The sequence below is a fragment of the Sabethes cyaneus genome, chromosome 3, assembly GCF_943734655.1.
Source record: "Sabethes cyaneus chromosome 3, idSabCyanKW18_F2, whole genome shotgun sequence".
Lineage (NCBI taxonomy): Eukaryota > Metazoa > Arthropoda > Insecta > Diptera > Culicidae > Sabethes > Sabethes cyaneus.
The window spans coordinates 148,827,950-148,848,199 of NC_071355.1; the positions used below are offsets into that span (position 1 = coordinate 148,827,950).

At 40.7% G+C, this 20,250-nt stretch overlaps 1 protein-coding gene across 6 annotated transcripts in view; it reads right to left on the reverse strand.

Annotated features, from left to right (window-relative positions):
• Positions 1-2,804: 2,804 nt before the first annotated feature.
• The window catches only part of LOC128741462 (carnitine O-palmitoyltransferase 1, liver isoform), a 52,618-nt gene continuing 35,172 nt past the window's right edge, over positions 2,805-20,250 (reverse strand). For 4 of the 6 annotated variants that reach the window (XM_053837295.1, XM_053837293.1, XM_053837294.1 and 1 more), the window contains exons 2-13: positions 14,756-15,003; positions 12,047-12,183; positions 11,826-11,982; positions 11,638-11,757; positions 10,738-11,574; positions 10,651-10,676; positions 10,118-10,180; positions 9,644-9,709; positions 4,741-4,879; positions 4,426-4,674; positions 4,005-4,364; positions 2,805-3,916 (exon numbers count right to left, since the gene is read on the reverse strand). In XM_053837295.1, the coding sequence (XP_053693270.1) occupies positions 3,800-3,916; positions 4,005-4,364; positions 4,426-4,674; positions 4,741-4,879; positions 9,644-9,709; positions 10,118-10,180; positions 10,651-10,676; positions 10,738-11,574; positions 11,638-11,757; positions 11,826-11,982; positions 12,047-12,183; positions 14,756-14,896 (2,412 nt within the window). In that variant the 5' untranslated portion in view covers positions 14,897-15,003 and the 3' untranslated portion in view covers positions 2,805-3,799. The remainder of the gene's footprint in view (positions 3,917-4,004; positions 4,365-4,425; positions 4,675-4,740; positions 4,880-9,643; positions 9,710-10,117; positions 10,181-10,650; positions 10,677-10,737; positions 11,575-11,637; positions 11,758-11,825; positions 11,983-12,046; positions 12,184-14,755; positions 15,004-20,250) is intronic. The other 2 variants (XM_053837297.1, XM_053837298.1) reach the window with 2 other exon arrangements.

Consider the following 20,250-nt stretch of genomic DNA (forward strand, 5'->3'; position numbering starts at 1 on the left):
GCATCATTTATTCGTTGACTTCAAAGTCGCATATGATACCATCGACCGGAAAGAGCTATGGAAAATCATGGACGAGAACAGCTTCCCCAGGAAGCTCATCAAACTGATTAAATCTACGATGGATGGTACGCAGTGCTGTGTTCGGATTTCGGGTGGATTGTCAAGTTCATTCGAATCACACAGAGGGCTTCGTCAAGGTGATGGTCTTTCATGCCTGCTGTTCAACATAGCGCTACAAGGTGTTATGAACCGAGCGGATATCAACACGCGGGGCACGATATTCAACAAATCTAGTCAATTCGTCTGCTTTGCCGATGACATGGATATTATCGGCAGAACATCTGTGGCGGTGGCTGAACAGTACACCAGACTAAAGCGCGAAGCAGAAAAGATTGGGTTAAAGGTAAATACGTCTAAAACAAAGTACATGCTGGCCAGCGGAACCGAGGCCGAACGACACCGCTTGGGCAGTAGTATATTGATCGACGGCGATGAGTTTGAGGTAGTCGATGAATTTGTCTACCTTGGCTCACTGGTAACGGCGGACAATGATACCAGCCGTGAGATTCGGAGGCGTATTATCAGCGGAAGTCGTGCTTACTATGGGCTCCACAAGCAATTGCGGTCGAGCAGACTAAGTCCCCGTACAAAGTGCACCCTGTACAAGACGCTTATTAGACCGGTTGTTCTCTACGGGCATGAAACATGGACAATGCTCGAGGAGGACCTGCGAGTGCTCGGAGTTTTCGAACGACGAGTGCTAAGAACGATCTTCGGCGGCGTACAGGAGAACGGAGTATGGAGGCGGAGGATGAACCATGAACTCGCACAGCTCTATGGCGAACCCAGTATCCAGAAGGTGGCTAAAGCTGAACGGATGCGATGGGCAGGACATGTTGCAAGAATGCCGGACAACTACCCTGCAAAGATGGTGTTCGCCTTAAATCCGGTAGGAACAAGACGACCAGGAGCGCAGCGAGCAAGATGGTTAGACCAGGTGGAGCGAGATCTGGCGGAGAGTACTTGGTGTCCGAGGAATTGGAGAGCGGTAGCCCTCAACTGAGTTACATGGAGAAATTTTGTTCAACAGGCTTTGTCTTAGGACGGCAAGCCACCTAAGTAAGTATATGGGAAGCCGCTACTTTTCCGGTGGACTAGTTGCAGGGCATTTTGGCCAAAGTGCTTGAAAAAGAAGTCCCTATTGAATACGGTAACTGGTGTGGCATCACTGTGCTTTGTATTACTCTTAAAGTACTCTGTAAAATAATCCTCAACCGGATCCAGGAAAAGATGGACGCTACTCTCCGGTGGCAGCAAGCTGGATTCCGTACTGACTGATCACGTGCAGACCATATCACAACGCTTCGCATTATGTGGGAGCAGATCAACGAACTCTAAGAGTTAATTTTCTTGGTATTCGTTGACTTCGAAAAGGCGTTCGACCGACTCAATCACGAAAACATTTGGGAGTTCAAGATATGCTAGTCCATCTCATCGAGGCTCACGAAGTCAGAATGAGGCATTCTCGAGCAAGGTGTTCCACAATGACGTTTTATACAATCCTATGAGGGTTATTGCTGATGCGAGACAGGGCTGCAGGGTGTTAAATCCGTATTGTTGTACGTCTGCGAAATGTGGTGCAACTCAGAGGAGACAACGCAAAAACTGCTGGCATTTAATAATCGCTGCCTGCGATATATCATTCATGCTTGGCGGCCTGACAACACATTTTGAGGAAAGAAGCGAATGATATCTGTAGAGAAGCAATCGACTGAAATCTGCAAGGACAACGTAGACAAGGCGACGTAGTTTAGCCAATGTCATCCGGGCTGTAGACGAACCTGGCGACAGGCGAAAGCCATGGAGGGTAGCTGCCGGCAGTGGAGATCTTTGATTACATCCTTTTATTCTGCCGGACTGGTGGACAGGGACCAGTAAGTAAGAAAATAAGAAGAGGGATGCATACATAGCAATTTTAGTTGAAATCGTAGGCGGTCGATCGCAGTTTTCCAAATTTTCTCGGTCATTTCGGTCAAGTCGTATGTGATTGGATTTTAAAAAAAGCGCATTCAGGGTTTTTCCGTTCAGGGTTATTTAGTCGCATGTTGAAAAAAAAATGAAAAAGTTTGTGTTCCAGACACAACCGTGTAGCTGGCGTAGAATTACGTTACCTAACGTAACCCACCTGGGTTTTTGCGAAGAAACCTTAAATGTTAAATTAAAATATCAAAGTAAAATTTGAAGCAAGCAAAAACACGATAAATTTCCAAACGACGATATCTAAGTCTGATTACCACTGGTGGGGTCCAGATCGAAGTCGAAAGTTACTGTACTGTATCATCTAGGAAGTCGAGCAGCAATTGAATGACAATGGCTTTGCTATTCTTTTTATAGTTTTACATGTCAAGAAGGCAGGACTACGCAAACGCTACAAGTTTATTCTGCTTCCCTGTCTTGATAAAGCAGCAACAGTAGCCACAACCACAAGCTTGATGAATGTAGTCGTCGTCCGTGTCTGGGAAGAACGTTGATTTTCACTATGCAGCGATTGTAAAACAATTTTTTCAAGAAAGCTATAAAGTTGTTGCATCTTTTATGAATCGACTGGTATTCGAACCATAAAAATCTGCTCTGAATTGAAAGAGCTATTAGCGTTCAAAATCTCTTATTCTTTCGTGACACTGCCGTGAATCCAAATTTTGGGTTGATACCCTGCGGTTAGACGTAGTTCTACGTCAAATCGCAGTGATAAAAATACCTAACGTGGAAAAAAATGTAGAAAGAAAACAAACTAATTTATTCGTATATTTTATTAAATCAAATCTCACATTGCCACCGTTCGATTGCATACTGACTTTATTACCTCATCATAGAACCGGTATTGGCAAAAATATAATCTGCTAGATATCTGTTTCCTCGAGACTAAAACATCGTATATCCTAAAAACTGCTTCATTAGCTTCAATTTCTTTATAAATTGCATTGAAAATTGCTTCAATTGTGACACACGATTTTTCAAGCCTGACGTCAACTATAAAGTCAGATTTTTCTAGTTGTATTGTTTTTCCCCTGAGGATACCAAACACTGCTTAAATTTGATTTTATTTTTGGTACAAAGCAAATTCAAAGTACGCACGTCATAGCACTGATAATTACAAATTAGGAAAAGGAAAAAAAGAATTCATTGTTTGTTGTTATAGTCGTAAAAAGCCGGAAGAAAGAAGAATGTTAAATAACCAACATGTTATCGCTAATGGTCACAATAATCACCAAAATTAATACATACAAAAGGATTCTATGAATACAAATTGATTGTCTTCTGTTGATTTTTAGATGCTTCAACTAATTTTTAACAGCAGTCAAATGATGGTATAAAGTTTTTAATTTACATTCCATTCAGAAATTGCAAATGTCGTGCAAAGTTAAAATTTGAGTCTGTGTGTAGAGTTGCTGCAAATTATCTTTTAACTGATTTACATTAATTAGAATTTAATATAACCTTTCACTAAAAAGACTAACTTCTAATATCCACATCATTTTTATACATAACGCCTAAAATGTTATTTAAATTATTTTGCGAATAACTGTCTAAAATAAGTAATAGCTATAACAAAACACAATTGTAGTAAATAGCAGAAACGTTTGGACAAAGTGAAGAGCATTACTTTGCTGCCGTTAGCGATAACGGTGGATATGTTTTTCTTTTGTATGAGTGTTAATTCAGTTCTGATGTCGCTCATTCATCAATGCACACCGTCCGTCCTCTACTTTCAACTTGAGGCGAAAGCATCGCTGGACTCCTAGTTAGCTGCTGTGCCATTAGAAACATTCTTTTGCTGTTGGCTTTTGTATTGCTCAAACAAGTTTTTCAAATCTGCCAACGCACGGGCGATCTGCTGCGCGAATCGTTCAGAACTCTGTAAAGAATTTTTATGTTAATATTTATTTATTCGAAAAATCTAACACAAAAAATGGTTGAAAAGGTTGATGAATTGGATAACGTACCGTCGTCCCGCATGATTTTTTCGACGAGATATGGAAGAATATCAGGTCCTCGCCAGCAACAATATACGAAACACCATAACCATCGTCGGCTACTGGACCGAAGCCACCACCGGCGCTAATACAATTGGGATGCTTTTTCAGATCCATTTTGGAGGTCTGCCCATGGGGGGTTTGACTAGTAGACAATCGCCACGGTTCACTGAGTACTTCCTTCAGGAACGGCGAGTCCAGTTCCAGATATTTAGATACCACATATAGGCAGAACAAGTGGCGATCGATGCCCTTACCGCACATGGCATCTTGGTAACCCAGTTGGTGACGATCACAGGCATCGTTCAAAAGCTTAACGCGCTCCTGGACCTGAAATTATTTATCTTTTGCTTGATTGAATTATAACAATTTATGATATTATAAATATTACGGTGCAAGTAGGATCATCCATAGATTTCACCCAGGCCGCTGATTCGATCGTGCATGGGCGCACTGTTTCGGTACGACCCTCACGGAATAGTCGAGTCATTGAGGCTTCGTAGGTTAGTGAAAACTTGCCAGCATCGCGGTGATAGGCCAATTGGAGAGCCATCTGGAGAAAAGCGTCCGGTGACAGACGGCACTTTTTCATCAATCCCTTTCCGTAAGCATCATGCACAAAAATTCTCAGATCGACATCCTTAGGAAACGAAAAACATTATATATCACTTTTCACTTAACCTAAATATGGTGTTTATAAACGTACATTTAACAACTGCTGTGCAGCAAGGTGAGCCTCTTGTATAGCGTCCAGCGCTACATTGTTGTCCAAATCAAACACCAGCCGTTTTGGCTTCGGTGGCTCAAATTCTGGAATACCGAGCGTGTTTCCGTTCTCATCATATCTGTATTGTTTATGGTTGAAAGAATGACATATTGTAATTTTTTACTGCTTGCTGTTTCCAGCGGGAAATATTTCCAAATAATTTAAATTTTTGAGACATATTACGGGCATGCACTAGTAGTAAGCAGTAGTAAAACAATTTAGCGCTAATTAGTCTTAAAATCTAAGTGGTTAGTGTTGTTACTCGTTATTTGGTTGTGCTTTATAAAACATGTCTGTGCTTGAAAAAGAAATAATACTATTAAAATTATGTTAACAAAAAAAAGCAAATAAAATGTGATTTATCTATATCAACTGCATTAATTGATTTTTTCGCGAAAAAAACTATATACCTATTTTATATTTTTCTCCAAAAAGTAGTAAATCACTGTATTTCACTCTTTGGTTTCGTTTTTCACTGCAGATCCTACTGATTGTTCTCTCAGCGATACGACAAGAATTTGACAGACTTATTTCTAGCAAACAGCATTGCTTGAAATATCAAACAGAGTGTATGAATACGGTATAGTAGGTTTTACGAATGAATGTGGCGTTGAATAGACGCGAGATTAAATATAACGCCAAATTGTATTGAAATTTAATATGAATTTAGACTTTACTTTAATATAGGAACTAAGCTGATGTTATTTAATGATATAGTAAAAGACATGAAGTGGCCCTTCGTTTCTTGCAAGTAAAATATTGTAAACGCTCCACATGTGATTCAGCGCAAGACGGTCTGAGGTCTTGATTGTTGCCGGCGAACGTTCGGAAGCCCCGGACACTGCGAGGCAAGCAGCCTCCTTCACAAAAAACAGTTTTATTTATGTTCACACTTTTACCTTGGTCTACTGACCTCTAGTTAGTTTTTCTTATACACTCACGTCTTACAAGCTATATAGCCGCAAAGTTGTTTATGTTGTCCTTCGAACTGAACAAGCGGTGGTATTTTCCAACTGGTACTGCCACCAGCAAAAAAGCAAAAATCACTTTTCTTCAGTAAAAAAATTGATGTTGTGTCCTTTTAATGTATTCACGTATCCTTCCCCACACTATTTACTTTATGCAACAGGACCTTGTCAATTCTTCTTATTTTGTAAATGCCTACAACTAGAACAAATGCCACTAACGCATCTTGTAGATACCTACAATTAATTTATTTTATTGTTTTCCAAAATTATACTTTATTCTTAGACTTTTGAAGGGCAGTGTAGCTGAAGCCGCGATAAAGCACCCAGAGTACCCAATGGAATATTATGAGCAGTCTTGTTAGATATATTAAGATTGCCAAACAAATATTTAAACGGAAGTTACAGGCGAATGCGAGAAGCTGACCCAGCCATGGCAACAATCTTCTATTTTTATGTTTTGGGTGAAATATTCAAGTCCGCTTTCCATTGCTTGACTTGACCTGATCGCGTGCAGATGACCGAAAATTACTTGGAGCTTTGGTGCTCTACCTGAGTACGGGGAGTTTGGAAATATGTTCTCGCGGGAGTAATGTTGCGCGCGGCTAATGCTCGGTGCTAAATTAAATGAGAGGCAACGAATCACAGAAAATGTCTAGTTTAGGTACTAGTTTCTGGCTTAACGTCTCTGCAGACTTATATGGGTTTTTACCAAAACATTCAAGCTCTACGAATGTGGATGGAGTGCGCACAAGTGTTTCTGCATGTGGGTACGCCAAACCATTTTAAAACTCTTCTGCAACAGAATCAGTGTGAAATTCATTTAACACTGATGGTGGCTTACCCATACATAATGCAACCGATTTCGTTTACATTATAGCAATGTTATCATCCTGGTGCCTGGGCAAAGCAGTTCGCGACTTGCGAGTTTGATGAACGGCTGGATAATGCGGAACATAGACCTTATTATCCAGCTACTCCTATCCCTACCTCCACGTGGTACCAGCCGGAATATGAGCAACCTTAGCGGAGATCGAGTAACCAACCCCGGTGGAAACTAAGGTCGTTTACCAACAGGGAAAGAGGCACAGTGTTGTCTCGATGCTGTAAGATGGCAGCGCCATCACGAGACTCGGTAGCGTAAGCCCTAGTACGGCTACCTATCTAAACTCACTAAACTAAAACTAAAAAGAGTCAAGAAAATTTTACTCGGAACATTCGGCATAGATAAAGGTGACGAATAAGGACATGGAATGGAGATCTAGTACCTGGAACTGCAGATCACTAAATTTCGTTGGTGGCAACAGGGTGCAGCTCTTCAATTATACCATCATACCCACCCGACCATGAGAAGAAAGCGTTCTATGCGCAGCTGGAGGCAACGTTCGACAGCTGCTCGCCACGTGGCATCAAGACCGTCATCGGAATCAATCAATCTGGAATGCACGAAATGATTGTGAATTGGCGGAAAATGCCAACAAGCGATTGAAAGGAAATAAGAGCCTGGAAAATCTATCTGAGCATTGCTACGAGGAAGACTTCGGATAAGTATCGAAGAACGAGGAATAAGTTGACGATCTTGAGGAGGAAAAAGCGCCAGAAGGAGGACTGAGATCGTGAAGATCTAGAACAACTATTCCGGGCTAACGAGACGCGCAAGTTCTATGAGAAGGTGAATAAATCTCGTAAAGGATACACACCGATATGTGTAGGGATGCGCAGGGACACCTGGTCACAAACGAGCGTGCGGTTGGTCGACAAGTTGAAGCAGTGCTTCGATGAACATCTCAGCGACGATAAAACAGTTGGAGATGGAACGGAAGTCATTACGCTGCGCTGGTTGCTGGTGGCCAGAGATGGCACAATCACTTTCACTCAATTCACATTCATTTAACAGTACCATGCAGAATTTCAAAAAGTTATGTATGGGACGATTGAAGAACTAGTTATTATCTACAACTTTTCTGAATAAAGTATTGCTGTATCTTTTGTATTTACGGTGCTACAATGCTAGTACCTCTTTAGTGACTAAGTGAACGTTCATTTAGTCATTAACGAGTTACTAGCATTGTAGCAAAATTGTAGATAATAACTAATTCTACAAATGTCCCATACAAAACTTTGTCAAATTTTGCTTGGCTGAGACGGTACTGTCAAATGAATGTGAATTGAGTCAAAGTGATCGTGCTATCCCTGCTGGTGGTATTACAAGTTGCTCTCCCAGATTTGATCACGTCATTTATCCCCAATAACAAGAGAATTCGTAGGGCAGTACCAGGCGGGTTTTATGGTGGATCGTGCTACAGCAGATCAAATTTTCAATCTTCGACAGATCCTCCAGGTATGGCGTGGGCAACGTGGGGCCACGCGTTATAGTTTTGTATGTTTCAGGGCAGTATACGATACAGTCGAGCGCGAATAGTTAAGGCAGATAATTGATGAGAACGGTTTTTCGACGCGGCTGATCAAAGCTACCCTTGAGCGAGTGATGTACTACATGCGTGTTTTGGGAGTACTCTCGACTCCCTTCGAATTGCGCAGAGGGTTGCACCAAGGGAATGGATTGTCCTGTATGTTATTCAACATGAAGCTGTGGTCGCAACTACTAGTCTTCGTAGACGACCTCATTACGACCTTCATCGAGAAACCTTGAGTGGAGATAGTGGAGGTAATCTACGTCAGACTAAAAACGGAGTCTAGGAGGATTGGGTTACAAATCAATGCGTCGCAAACCAAATACATGATAGGAAGTGGCTCCAGAGAAAACAACGTTTGCCTCAGTGGCATTGATGAGTTCGTAATTCGTATATTTGAGATCTCTAGTCACCACCGCTGACAATAATAGGAGGAGGCGTAAGGAGATTCAACTACGCACTCAAGCTGGAAGATGAGCAACCTTTCCTTCAACAAGACGTTTTGATAAAGCACGATACACCGCCGCACAAAGCGTTCGTTCACCTGGCGAAAGTTGGGAGACTACGGTGGGCCGGCCACATCGCAAGGATGCCGAAGGACTGTGCTGTGCAGTGAAATCTGTTATGTTCAAGAACCCCACCTAGATGGCTAAATGGCTTGACCAGGTTGAAGCCGGCTTGTGTGTGACGAATTGGTGCCGCGTTTCCTACCACTGTCATCATTCCGTTTGGTAGTCTGACGCTTCTTGAACGTCTAATTACTTGGGATACGGTTGGATCAAATCCGAAACCGGTTAGCGAAAAAGGTACCTTCAATGTTTTGTAAGAAACATAAGTGATGTGTCTTGTTTGTTCGTGTTAAGTTGTTCTTACGTTAAGCAAAAAAGTCAATTTATAAGTTGATACGGTTGAGTGTTTGATTCCGAGCTGTTTACTGCTCTGTCGATGAGAAGCATTTGACTTTTCGAAGAAAGTACCCAAAACTTTTTGCGTACTTTCTCTTGTTCAAATTTACATCGAGAAAGGTAGTGTAAAATGCTCTTTATTTGGCCAAAGCTACAAAAAAACAAGCGCTGGGAACAGGCAGCATTTCGCCTCATGGCATAGGAATTCTTTTAAACATATTTTTCTTTTAATGAATTCAGCCTAAATCTATTATGGTCAAAACTACTAAAACAAATGCATACCGTAAACAAACATCATAACATTTGAATCATTACAAAAATATCATTCTTTGGACATCAAAAGATTGAATCTAGCCCAGTGGAATTTGGAGCTATTGGGATAAAATACTTTAAAATATCTCCGTTGTGCGGTGTTTGAAGTAACAATTTGACAAACATGTAGCAGCTGACGACTGTATGCTAAAACAACTCGTTAGTTCGTTGAAACTTAATGTTAGTAATCAGTCAGTGGTTATTTGTTTCCCAATAACACTAAAAAGAAATAGATAAACACCATTACCGTTTTTGTAAAGCCTCCTCCGCTACAATGTTCTCCCAAACGTGCGCCAATACAGGTGCATCGGCCCTGTATGCGAGTCATTACGTGATTTCGATTGGTTTTTGAAAGTAAATAAAATTATTAACGATGAAACATTGTTTACAATAGCAAGGAACTTAAACCAGAACCATAAATGTGGTGATAGAAGGATGACTACAAAAAAGATGTTTATGCATCGAGTGTATGAATGTATCAATAATATCAGCAGACTAAATTATATTAAAACGGATTCAGCAATTTTACAGCAATTTATCTACCAGCACCATTACGTACATAACAATAAAAACATGTATCAATTTAAATCAAAAGCCAAAACATCCCAACTAAAACGAGAGCCTAGACCCAACCGAAGCGCGTCTACTTTATATTTACAACTACAACTGTCTCAAAAATGACTCGTTTATATCATTGTATCGAGAGAAGCACTGTAATTACCGCGGATGAGTTTCTTCCATGATCAACATTTCCCAGATGTGTGACATCACTGCTGCATCCGCCCTGAGAGAATTGTTTTGGTGTGGTGTATTTCGAGTTGGGGTAGGTTTATGAGACAATACAATACCAAATGGCGGCGATAGATTATGGAGACGTCGAATTCGATCGAGAAACAAACACAAATGAGAAATACATTATTGAAGTGAAATGTAAACCATTCTAAAAGAACACTGTTGTAGCTATGCTGCATACGTGTTTCTAATACTGTTCATCGTACGATACTCGAATGGCATATATACAAGATGTAGAAGTCTGGTAACTGCAACTGCAACTTGAGTGCTTAAATTTTCTCAGGATAATTTTTGGAATTACAAGAAAATGAAAGATACAAATGAAATATTAAGGAAGAATGTGAACGGAAATGGTTTTTGAAAGTTTCATGAAAACTTTGAAACTAAATTACTCCACTGAGCAGCCAGAATGCTATATAGTAAATAGGAAACCAACTAATAACAAAATAAAAAAAGACTAACCAGGTATGTTCAGCATTAAATCCAACCTGCAAATAGAAAAATTAAATTACTAAATAAATATCATTCTATTCTCTTATGCATGCATACCCTAGCATTGCTTCCAATGCAAACGGTGAAACTTTTATCAAACCACCGATCGTGGCCGTTTCCGTGCAATAGATTCCTTCCAAACTGATCGAGCTTCTCTGGATGGGCCATGTCGAACTCGAACGGAGTTTCATCCAGTGATAGTAGAAACGCCGAACTCTCAATTAAATGCAAAGAGGTTTTATTAACCCCCTTTGCAAATACTGATTCACGAATTTTGGCCCACTTGGTGCGATCGCCGGCAGTTAGTGATGCAAGCAATTCCTCACCAGGCTGTGGCTTGTCGCTGCTGTGTAATATTTCCTCAATCTGGATCTGAATCTCACATGGACGCAGAATACGACCATTATGGTAAATGACAACTTTATAGTAGCATCCTCGGTACAGCACAACTATGTGATTAGAGTCCTGGTAGTGCACGATTTTGTCGGTTTCGACTCCTGGTATACGCACCGTGTTGAAAATACGCTCATACTGCCATGAACAGAGTGGTACCAGACCCTGTACTAGGATAGGCTCCAGCTCTTGCCGTTCGACGATCCTACGGAACTGAAGCAGCATATTGATTACACTGGCTGCACGGGCACTTCTAACAGTGGTAGGTTGCGTGAAAATTGCATCCATACCATAAAAATTACTGTTCACCATCAAAGCACCACGGCTGCGCAGATACACGTACTCTTCCCACCAATCCGATACGTAATTGGTTGACCACCAACTCTTTAGCAGCAAATAGCGCTGTAGTTTCGTGGCAATGCCGCTTTGAAATTCCTTGGCAAGTCTTTCCATGCGCGTGTAATTATTGTCATCCAGCAAGGGACGCACCGAGCGCAAGTACTATAAATGAATAATGATCGTTAATTTTGATTAGAAGTTCAAAAACGCTGTTGACAGGCCTACCCTTTTCATTGTATCTTCCACACTCGGTAATGGGAGACGTGGAAGAGAACCTTGGAAGCTATATAGACCCGGTTTGTTCCAGGTTGCTAATACTTTGACAATCAATGCCCACACTCTCGTCTATGAATAGAAAACAGTTATCATCAATAATAAGCTTATGCTGCAAATAGTAGTGGCGAAAACCATACCGGCAGGGAAACCTTACTACCCGGTGCCCGTTTTTCGTACATCCACCCTTTGTACATGAGTAACAGCTTCAATGAGTACCGCATTGTATAACATATACATAGCCAGAAAAATAGTCCGGCTAGCCCACATGCCGCAACCTGATAGTTTACCGTATCACTGAAAGAGCAAAATTTGTTTGAAATATCGACGAATTCGTTTGTGTTGGTAGAGTTGATCATACCCTGGTAAAACCGACAAGAATTTACTGACTAAGTTGAACGGAACCTGGCGTTGTGTGAAGTGAAGTGCTATTGCAACGGCTATCACTAGCCACAGGCTCTGCAGATGTGCTGGGTATACTCCGTTGCGGATTCCGGTCTACGAGAAATGAAAGGTATGAAAAATATAACTTTTGTAACCTAGAAATAACCCTGATCAAATGAGATGTTATGGTCTATTGTATGGTAAAATTTATAATAAGTGTTGCACCGTGGCTACTAACATATACGGATTTCTTAAAATTACCTTGCGAATTTAAGTTGACGGATCCAAGAATTTTATGAAATTTAATTTGCAATCAATTAAGATAGAAATCGTTAAAACTAGAAAACAACGATGTGTCAAAGTATTACTTCATGTTGCGCGTCACATTAATACAAAACAAACATTTCTATTGTACAACTTATCGTGTTTTGTTCAGTGAAATAAATTTTATTCCTAATTTAATAAAATGTCATAGTAGACTAATTTTAAGCTGGGTGGCTCTTGCCATATGCCACTGTACTCGGTCCTGGGCTACTCGTCGCCAATCCGTTAATCGTCTCGACACACCCAACTCGGCTTCAACCTTATCGAGCCATCTGCCACATTGGGCCCTCTATTCCTGGTGCTGATGGGGTTTTCGAAGAAAACGGGTTTCACTGACTATCGTATGGCATCCTTGCGACATGGTCGGCGCACCGTCCCAAATTTCGTCAGATGGGAATTTTTCCAAGTATAGTAGTACCTGCAACTCGTAAACTCGTAATTCATACGCCTACGCCACTCTTCGCTATCCGCCAAAAATAATCTGCAACACTCTTCGCTCAAATACGACAAGTACACGTATGTCTCCCGTAAGCAAAGTTACAGTTTCAAGTCCGTAGAGGATTACCGGTGTGATTGGTGATTTGTACAGCGTCAGTATTGTGCGGCGGCGTTTACTCCTTGATCGAAGAGTCTTGCGGAAGGAAAAGTAAACTCAACTTCCAGTTTGAATACGTCGTTGAATCTTCTTACTCGTATTATTGTGGATGGTGGATGGAACTCACGACATCGATTCCAGTTCATCACCGTCAATAGTCAATGTCCCTGGGAGGCACATGTTGTTTTGTCTGGAGTCTCTTCCTACCATTCATGTTTGGTTTTCGCCATTGATTTGTAACGCAATCCTCCTAGCCTTCATTCGTAGTCTGGTGTAGATTGCCTCCGCCTTCCCAAGGTTTCTAGTAATGATGTCGAGGTCGTCTGCGAAGGCTAGTAATTGGCTAGTCTTGCTGAAGATTGCTCCTCTCGCTTCGATGCCCGCTCGCCGGATCTCACCTTCAATAGCGATGTTGAATAACATACAGGACAGTCCATTTCCTTGACGCAATCCACTGCGCGAGGGGCTAGAAAGTGCCCCCGAAATACGGACGTAGCATATCACTCGCCCCAGGGTAGCTTTGATCAGGCGCGTCAGGTTGTCCGGATGGACAACCTATGGATTCTCTTGCGATTGGTCTTCTCCTCCCAAATCCATGATATTATTCAGTGAAGTGCCATTGCTAGTGGTTCTAAGTCATTTTTGTAGAGTTCTGCCGGGAGTTGGTCCTTTCCGGAGGCTTTATTATTCTTTAGCTGACCGGTTTCTCGCCTGATCTCTTCGAGATCGGGGGCCGGCACATCGTTATCGTTTGAAGGCACATTTATTAGCGTTTATTGCCTTGCATACTGTAACGATGCGTATTACATTTGTTTTGATTTCATAAACTTGAATCTCTCTTGATCTCATGAATTTCATGAAACTTTTACGCCTTTAACACGTTTCAAATTTTCGCGCATAATAATTAATGTTTTAGGGGTGACTCCGTAGTATTAGCTATTTATCTCTTATCTATTTTTATGTAACTTTACCTTTCTTCTACTATATAAGACCCTTGTCTGTAACCAAAATCAAGACCCTAACAGTACGCCTCATTGTTACTCAACGTTAGAGGTCTAGGCGATTTGGTCCCGGTTATCTCTGTTATGGTGAATCACTAGGTGAATATCAAAAAAGGGGTTTCTATCAGAATTATAGAATGGTCAGAGGTAGACCCTAAAGTGTGATCGCAGGTAGTCCTTTTTTGACGTCGGATAAAGAGAGTTGAGGATTCTAATCAACCAAATTAACCTTTTAGAGTCACATCACGTCTTATATAAATCTCCTTCATAGTTAGGATTTTTACTTTGCTTAGCAAAAAAATGGTAAGGATGCTGGTGTTGAAATGTGTGACCTGCCCTGGAACAGGCATCTGATTTCAGATTGATCATCTATGTATTTGTGGATTTCAAGACAGCGTACGAGTTAATCAGGCGAATTGGCTGTTGCTAAAATAGGTAAAAAACGACGTTGAGATGACGGGCGGATGAATTTTGACTCAATTGCCTTGACACGATAGTTTCGGTGTGGTAATAACAGAAGGTGGTAAGCCAGAAATAAGGTGAACAAGCTTGACTACTAAAATATTACGGTTTACTTTCTAAAATATATATGTTCATTGAAAAACATGGATTCTAGCAATAGTCATTAGCAAAGTTGGTTACAAAATAATATAGCCGGTTATAATTTTGTTAGATCCTATTAATCGTGTTTAAAAATATTCGATACAAAATTGGACCAGTTAATCTCATTTTAAAAAATGCAGAAAATAGTAGTTTTATCACTTACCCGGAATCGTGCCAATCGTTTTTTCCACGATCTAACACCAGACTGCCAGACAAGGTTCAACACTTCCCGATCGTAGTTCAGGTGCCATCCTTCGTGAGTGATGGAAAACGAGAACGCAACAGCCGAATGGGCTTCAGCCATGGCGGGTTTGCTGCTGCAGCAAGCAGATTATCACTGCACACTGAATGCACTTTGCGTTCAGGGTCGGGTCTTGACCGGTATCAACTGGTATTTATTTGGTTTCAGTCCTGAAAAGAGGAAAAAAATCCACGATGAACTTATATTGGCATTGTCGGTAGACCCTAATGTGGCAAATCCCACCACGACCGGCACTGCAAGGTAAATGATTGATTTGGCATAGCGGAAAATTCAGAGTGTGGCGCTGGCTGATAAGATATCATATGTGCAATCAGGTTTTTTTTCGTGTAGGAAGAGAATTCGTTGACCTTCGTTCATGGATTTGAACGTTTCTGTTCACAGATAAAATTTGTATATTTGTGATGGACACGGAATGCGTTTGCATCGAAAGATAACGAATAAATAAACTTCTCGCTAATCATGATTCGCTTGTAATCTCTGCTTACAAATGTTTTATTTTGTACGTGCACCTCGTACTGTTACGCAGGTTGAACGTTTTTGATAGCAACCAGTGTTTCATATTTGTTGATTTTACTTAGTACATAATGGTGTTTGGATAGGATGTTTGACATTGTTATATTTTAGGTATATTTCGATCGCAGTTTCGTAGTTATCAAATAATAGCTTGTAATTAAGCGTTAAATTAAACACAGCGATCAGCGGCGCGTGACAAGTCGTGAAATAATCGCTAATTTCACACTATGTTAGATGCAGGGTGGCCACTCAATTTCAAATTTCAAATTCCCGGTTTTTTCCCGACTTTTTCCCGGTTTATGTATGATTTTTCCGACCGAAAATTTTTTCAACTGGTCGGATTATTTTAAAATTGTTTGACCGATTGAGAAACCGTTTTGAGGTCTTGATAAAGATAATTTTTCAATTTAAATAAAGTAAGCTTAGATCGTGGGGCAATTCATTTTGGCGATAGCGGTGCTCTCAGTCGGATATGCAAGTTTTTGACTGCGTTATGTTGCTTGTAAATAGTTCTGCTTGATTTATATTTGTTGTAGTCTAAATCTAATGTGGTTCCGAAATAGTTATCAAGCACGAGGAGAGAATAAAAATGATTGACACAGTCAACCCCAAAATCCATCGGCGTCAACTCAGGAACAGGCAAAACTGCTGGATTATCCCAAAGTGGCGTAAGTTATCAAAAACTTTTGAATAAAATATGTTAGAAAATTCTCACGACTGCCCGCAAAGTGCAAACCAAGCATCGGAGTGAAACCCTTGATCGTCAACTGCGGGTAAAGATCATTCGGAAAGTTAAGGCTAATCCCAATATCTCAGATTGATTTGGAGAAAAAACTGAAGATGGCTGCTACACTGTACGGCGAATTTGGAAGGTTACAGGTGGTACCGAGCAAATGGTCAGAATTCGGGCATGTAAGTTGTACGACTAGGTGCTGACGAAGCGCGATGGATCATGGATGTGAAACTTATGCGAAAGTCGATTACAACCAATTATCGGGAGTCAAGTTCTTCAAAGCTCCTACTCGCGGGATGATTCTTAACGGATGCAAGTTTGTTTTAGCGGATAAGTTCGTAAAAAATGTATGATTTGGCTAGGGATCAGTTCCTGTGGCAAGAAAACCTAAATTTTTGACCAAAATTGTGACGTGTAATATCATGAGCCACATACGAAATTTGTTTTGAAATTGATATGTTGACGAGAATTCAGGTAAATTGAGAAAAAAAAATTCCGCGGATTTTCCCTTTCTTACTTTTGAAGAAAAAAGTCATCTAGAGCAAAATGATTGACCTTATTTATTTTTCTATGAGTGATTTAAATGATTTATTTCACTTTTGTAATATATCTGAATTAAAAAAATATCTGGGTTGAGCGTTAGAAACGAAAAATTAAAAAGAGAAATTAGACTATTCGTTTTCTGGCACTGCTCTGGTTGAAAATGTTTGCATGAAAATCAAATTTTGAGTGAATTTCATGAAAAAATATTCATTAGCTTGATCACATTGTTTTTTCTATGTTACCCGTCAGAAGCTTAATTACTGGCTTGTCCAGGTTCCATCCCACACCGGGATGGGACACGTACCATTAGGCCGTATGAATAAAAGAGTTAGACCCATAAGATTTACACGGGAAAAGCAAAGCAAACTGTTTTATTCATACGACTTATTAACTCCAATTTAAGTCCAAATGATTTATAACAAATCGTCAAATGTTTATAACGTGGGACAGTTCGGTTAATCAGCTCCAGGCCGTGGTTTCCTCTGCTGTACGAAGAAGTCGTCTCCATTCTACTCGGTCCATGGCCGCAATTCGCCAGCCACGTAGTCTACGTAGGGTCCGCAGGTCGCCTTCCACTTGATCGATCCATCTTGCTCGCTGCGCGCCCCGCCGTCTCGTTCCAGTCGGATCGTTATTGAGAACTTTTTTAACCGGGCAGTCGTCCGACATCCTCACGACATGCCCAGCCCATCGCAGGCGACCGATTTTTGCAGTGGCAGCGATGGGTGGTTCCCTAAGCAGCTGATGCAATTCATGGTTCATTCGCCTCCTCCACGTTCCGTCTTCCATCTGCACTCCGCCGTAGATGGTGCGCAACACCTTCCGTTCGAAAACACTAAGGGCGCGTTGGTCCTCCACGAGCATAGTCCATGTCTCATGGCCGTAAAGGACTACCGGTCTAATCAGCGTCTTGTAGATTGTTAACTTCGTGCTGTGGCGAATTTTGTTCGATCGCAGCGTCCTACGGAGTCCAAAGTAGGCACGATTTCCTGCCATAATGCGTCTTTGTATTTCTCTGCTGGTGTCGTTGTCTGCGGTAACCAGTGAGCCCAGATACACGAACTCTTCTACCACCTCGATTTCATCACCGTCTAAATGAATTCGGGGAGGGAGGTCAGCATTCACTTCTTTAGAACCTCTTCCTTTCATGTATTTTGTTTTCGATACATTAATGACAAGTCCTATCCGTTTGGCTTCAGCTTTCAGTCCGATGTACGTTTCCGCCATCCTCTCAAAGGTACGTGTAATGATGTCAACGTCGTCAGCGAAACCAAGAAGCTGGACGGACTTCGTGAATATCGTGCCACTCGTGTCTATACCCGCTCTTCTTATCACACCCTCCAAAGCGATGTTAAACAGCAAACATGAAAGCCCATCACCTTGCCGTAACCCTCTTCGAGATCCAAAGGGCCCCTGATACTCGAACAACACACATTACTCGATCCATCGTCGCCTTGACCAATCGCGTTAGTTTATCCGGAAATCCGTAGTAGTGCATAATCTGCCATAGCTGATCTCGATCGATCGTGTCGTACGCCGATTTGAAGTCGATGAATAAATGATGCGTGGGCACGTTGTATTCGCGACATTTCTGCAACACTTGCCGAAGCGCGAAAATCTGGTCCGTGGTGGCACGGGCACCCATGAATCCCGCTTGATATTGCCCCACGAACTCCTTTGCAAATGGTGATAGTCGACGACATAAAAGTTGGGAGAGTACCTTGTAGGCGGCGTTCAACAGTGTGATTGCGCGGTAATTGCAACAATCCAACTTAACGTGGGACAGAATAGAACTAGATTGTTCCCTCAATAGGATTAATTTAATTAGGAGTCTAAAGCACAATTTTATATCACTGTCAGTTTGCTTCTCGCATTATCCAATATTTGCATATGTTTTTCCCTTGTTATTGCACGTTTCAAATGCCGAGATGCATCATGCCAAACAGATGGAATCTTAACAAAATGCGTATTAGAAACTCATGCTTTAAGGATTATATTTTATCTAAAGATTGTAAAAAGAATGTTCAAACCATAACATTTACCACTTTTACTGTCTGAAATAATTCTTGAATCAAAATTGCAATAACTAGATGTTTGAAATCTTGAGCATAAATTTAGAAAAGAGTTTGAGTGATATAGGGGGATTATATTTATATTATATTAGGCCCCCAGCGCCTGACACTTTTGACTTTCATAGTTTAAATGGTACACCTTAGTAGCTAATATGATAACATCAACAAAAAGACAAAAAATTAGCATATGTGATTTTATATTTCAGAATCATCCATGAACACAGAGATTTGTTTGTTTTTATCTACCGCCAATGAAATTGTTTTGTTTCGGCTAATTTTCAGATCAGCATTACAGCAATATTCGGTCAAACAAAATTTCGTTTTTCATCCATAAAATATCTTCATTAAATATTTTCCGAGCTCCATAGTTCATTTTTCCACAAAGATATTTAATTCCTTAAAAAATGCAGATTGTACTCAGCGATTTCCGTCACCCATTGCCGGAAACCGTGCCATCCCCCAATACCGAACAGCAAAATGCTTTACTTGGTTGAGTCAAATTCTTGAAGATTCTTGAAAATCTTGATCAATATTTTGCAAAAAAAAGAAGAATGAGAAGAAAGAAAACATTAGTTATCCCGAACCGGTTATCTTAAATATGAGAAAATAAGGAAACCTGTTGATGATCAATTTCTCATAGAAAACAGAAGAGCATCGATATAGAGCATAAAAAACTGTTGATTTTTATTCAAGGTAATTTTTAGTCAACAACTATGCAAGCAATAAGAGATTTTAAACATTTTGACATGTTTTTTTTTCAGAAATATAAGTCCTTAATTGGTTTATTTTATGATTTCTGTTAAGTGTCTGGTACTGGGAGCCACAAATTTTAAGTAATGATTTTCATCAATTTCTCATTTGGCTTCTAAAATGGTTCATTAGTGATTCAAGTATGTGTATTCTATTTTTATTTGCAAAATAGTTTTCTATATTACTCTTCCCGTGAAAAAAAACTGAAGTTATGCAAAGTGTTGATTTTATATATGTCAAAATCCTCAAGTGTCCGGTACTGGGTGACTTGCCCCTAATAATACCTCACAAGTCTCCATAAGATTTTAGAATATTTTGTTTTCCGCTCGGTGAACGACTAGTGAAGGTACCATTTGCTAGTTTGGTGTAGATCTAACTCGTGAGTAAACTAAGTAAGTATTAACCAGCCGAACTAACGCACTTCGGTCATTGGGCGCTGTTAATCGAACCAAGGGGATAGTGGAGGAGGGTTCGGGTTCAAATCACAATCCCGTAGAAGTCACGAAAGAACTGGACTGAAGTCAAACTGAAGTGAGATGAGAAAAACCTGAAAGGCGCCCTGAAGATTTTGATTGAAAAAATGCAGCTATTGAAAAAAACTTCTCAGGCGAGTATTTCCCGGTTTATTTGTGAAATTCCCGGCCTTTTCCCGGTTTTTTCCCGACTGTTAGTGATTCCCGACTTTTTCCCGGTTTTCCCGATTTTCCCGACTGAGTGGCCACCCTGTAGATGGTTCTCGATACTCATGTTACATTTAGATTCAAGCGGGCAAGCGAAATGGACAT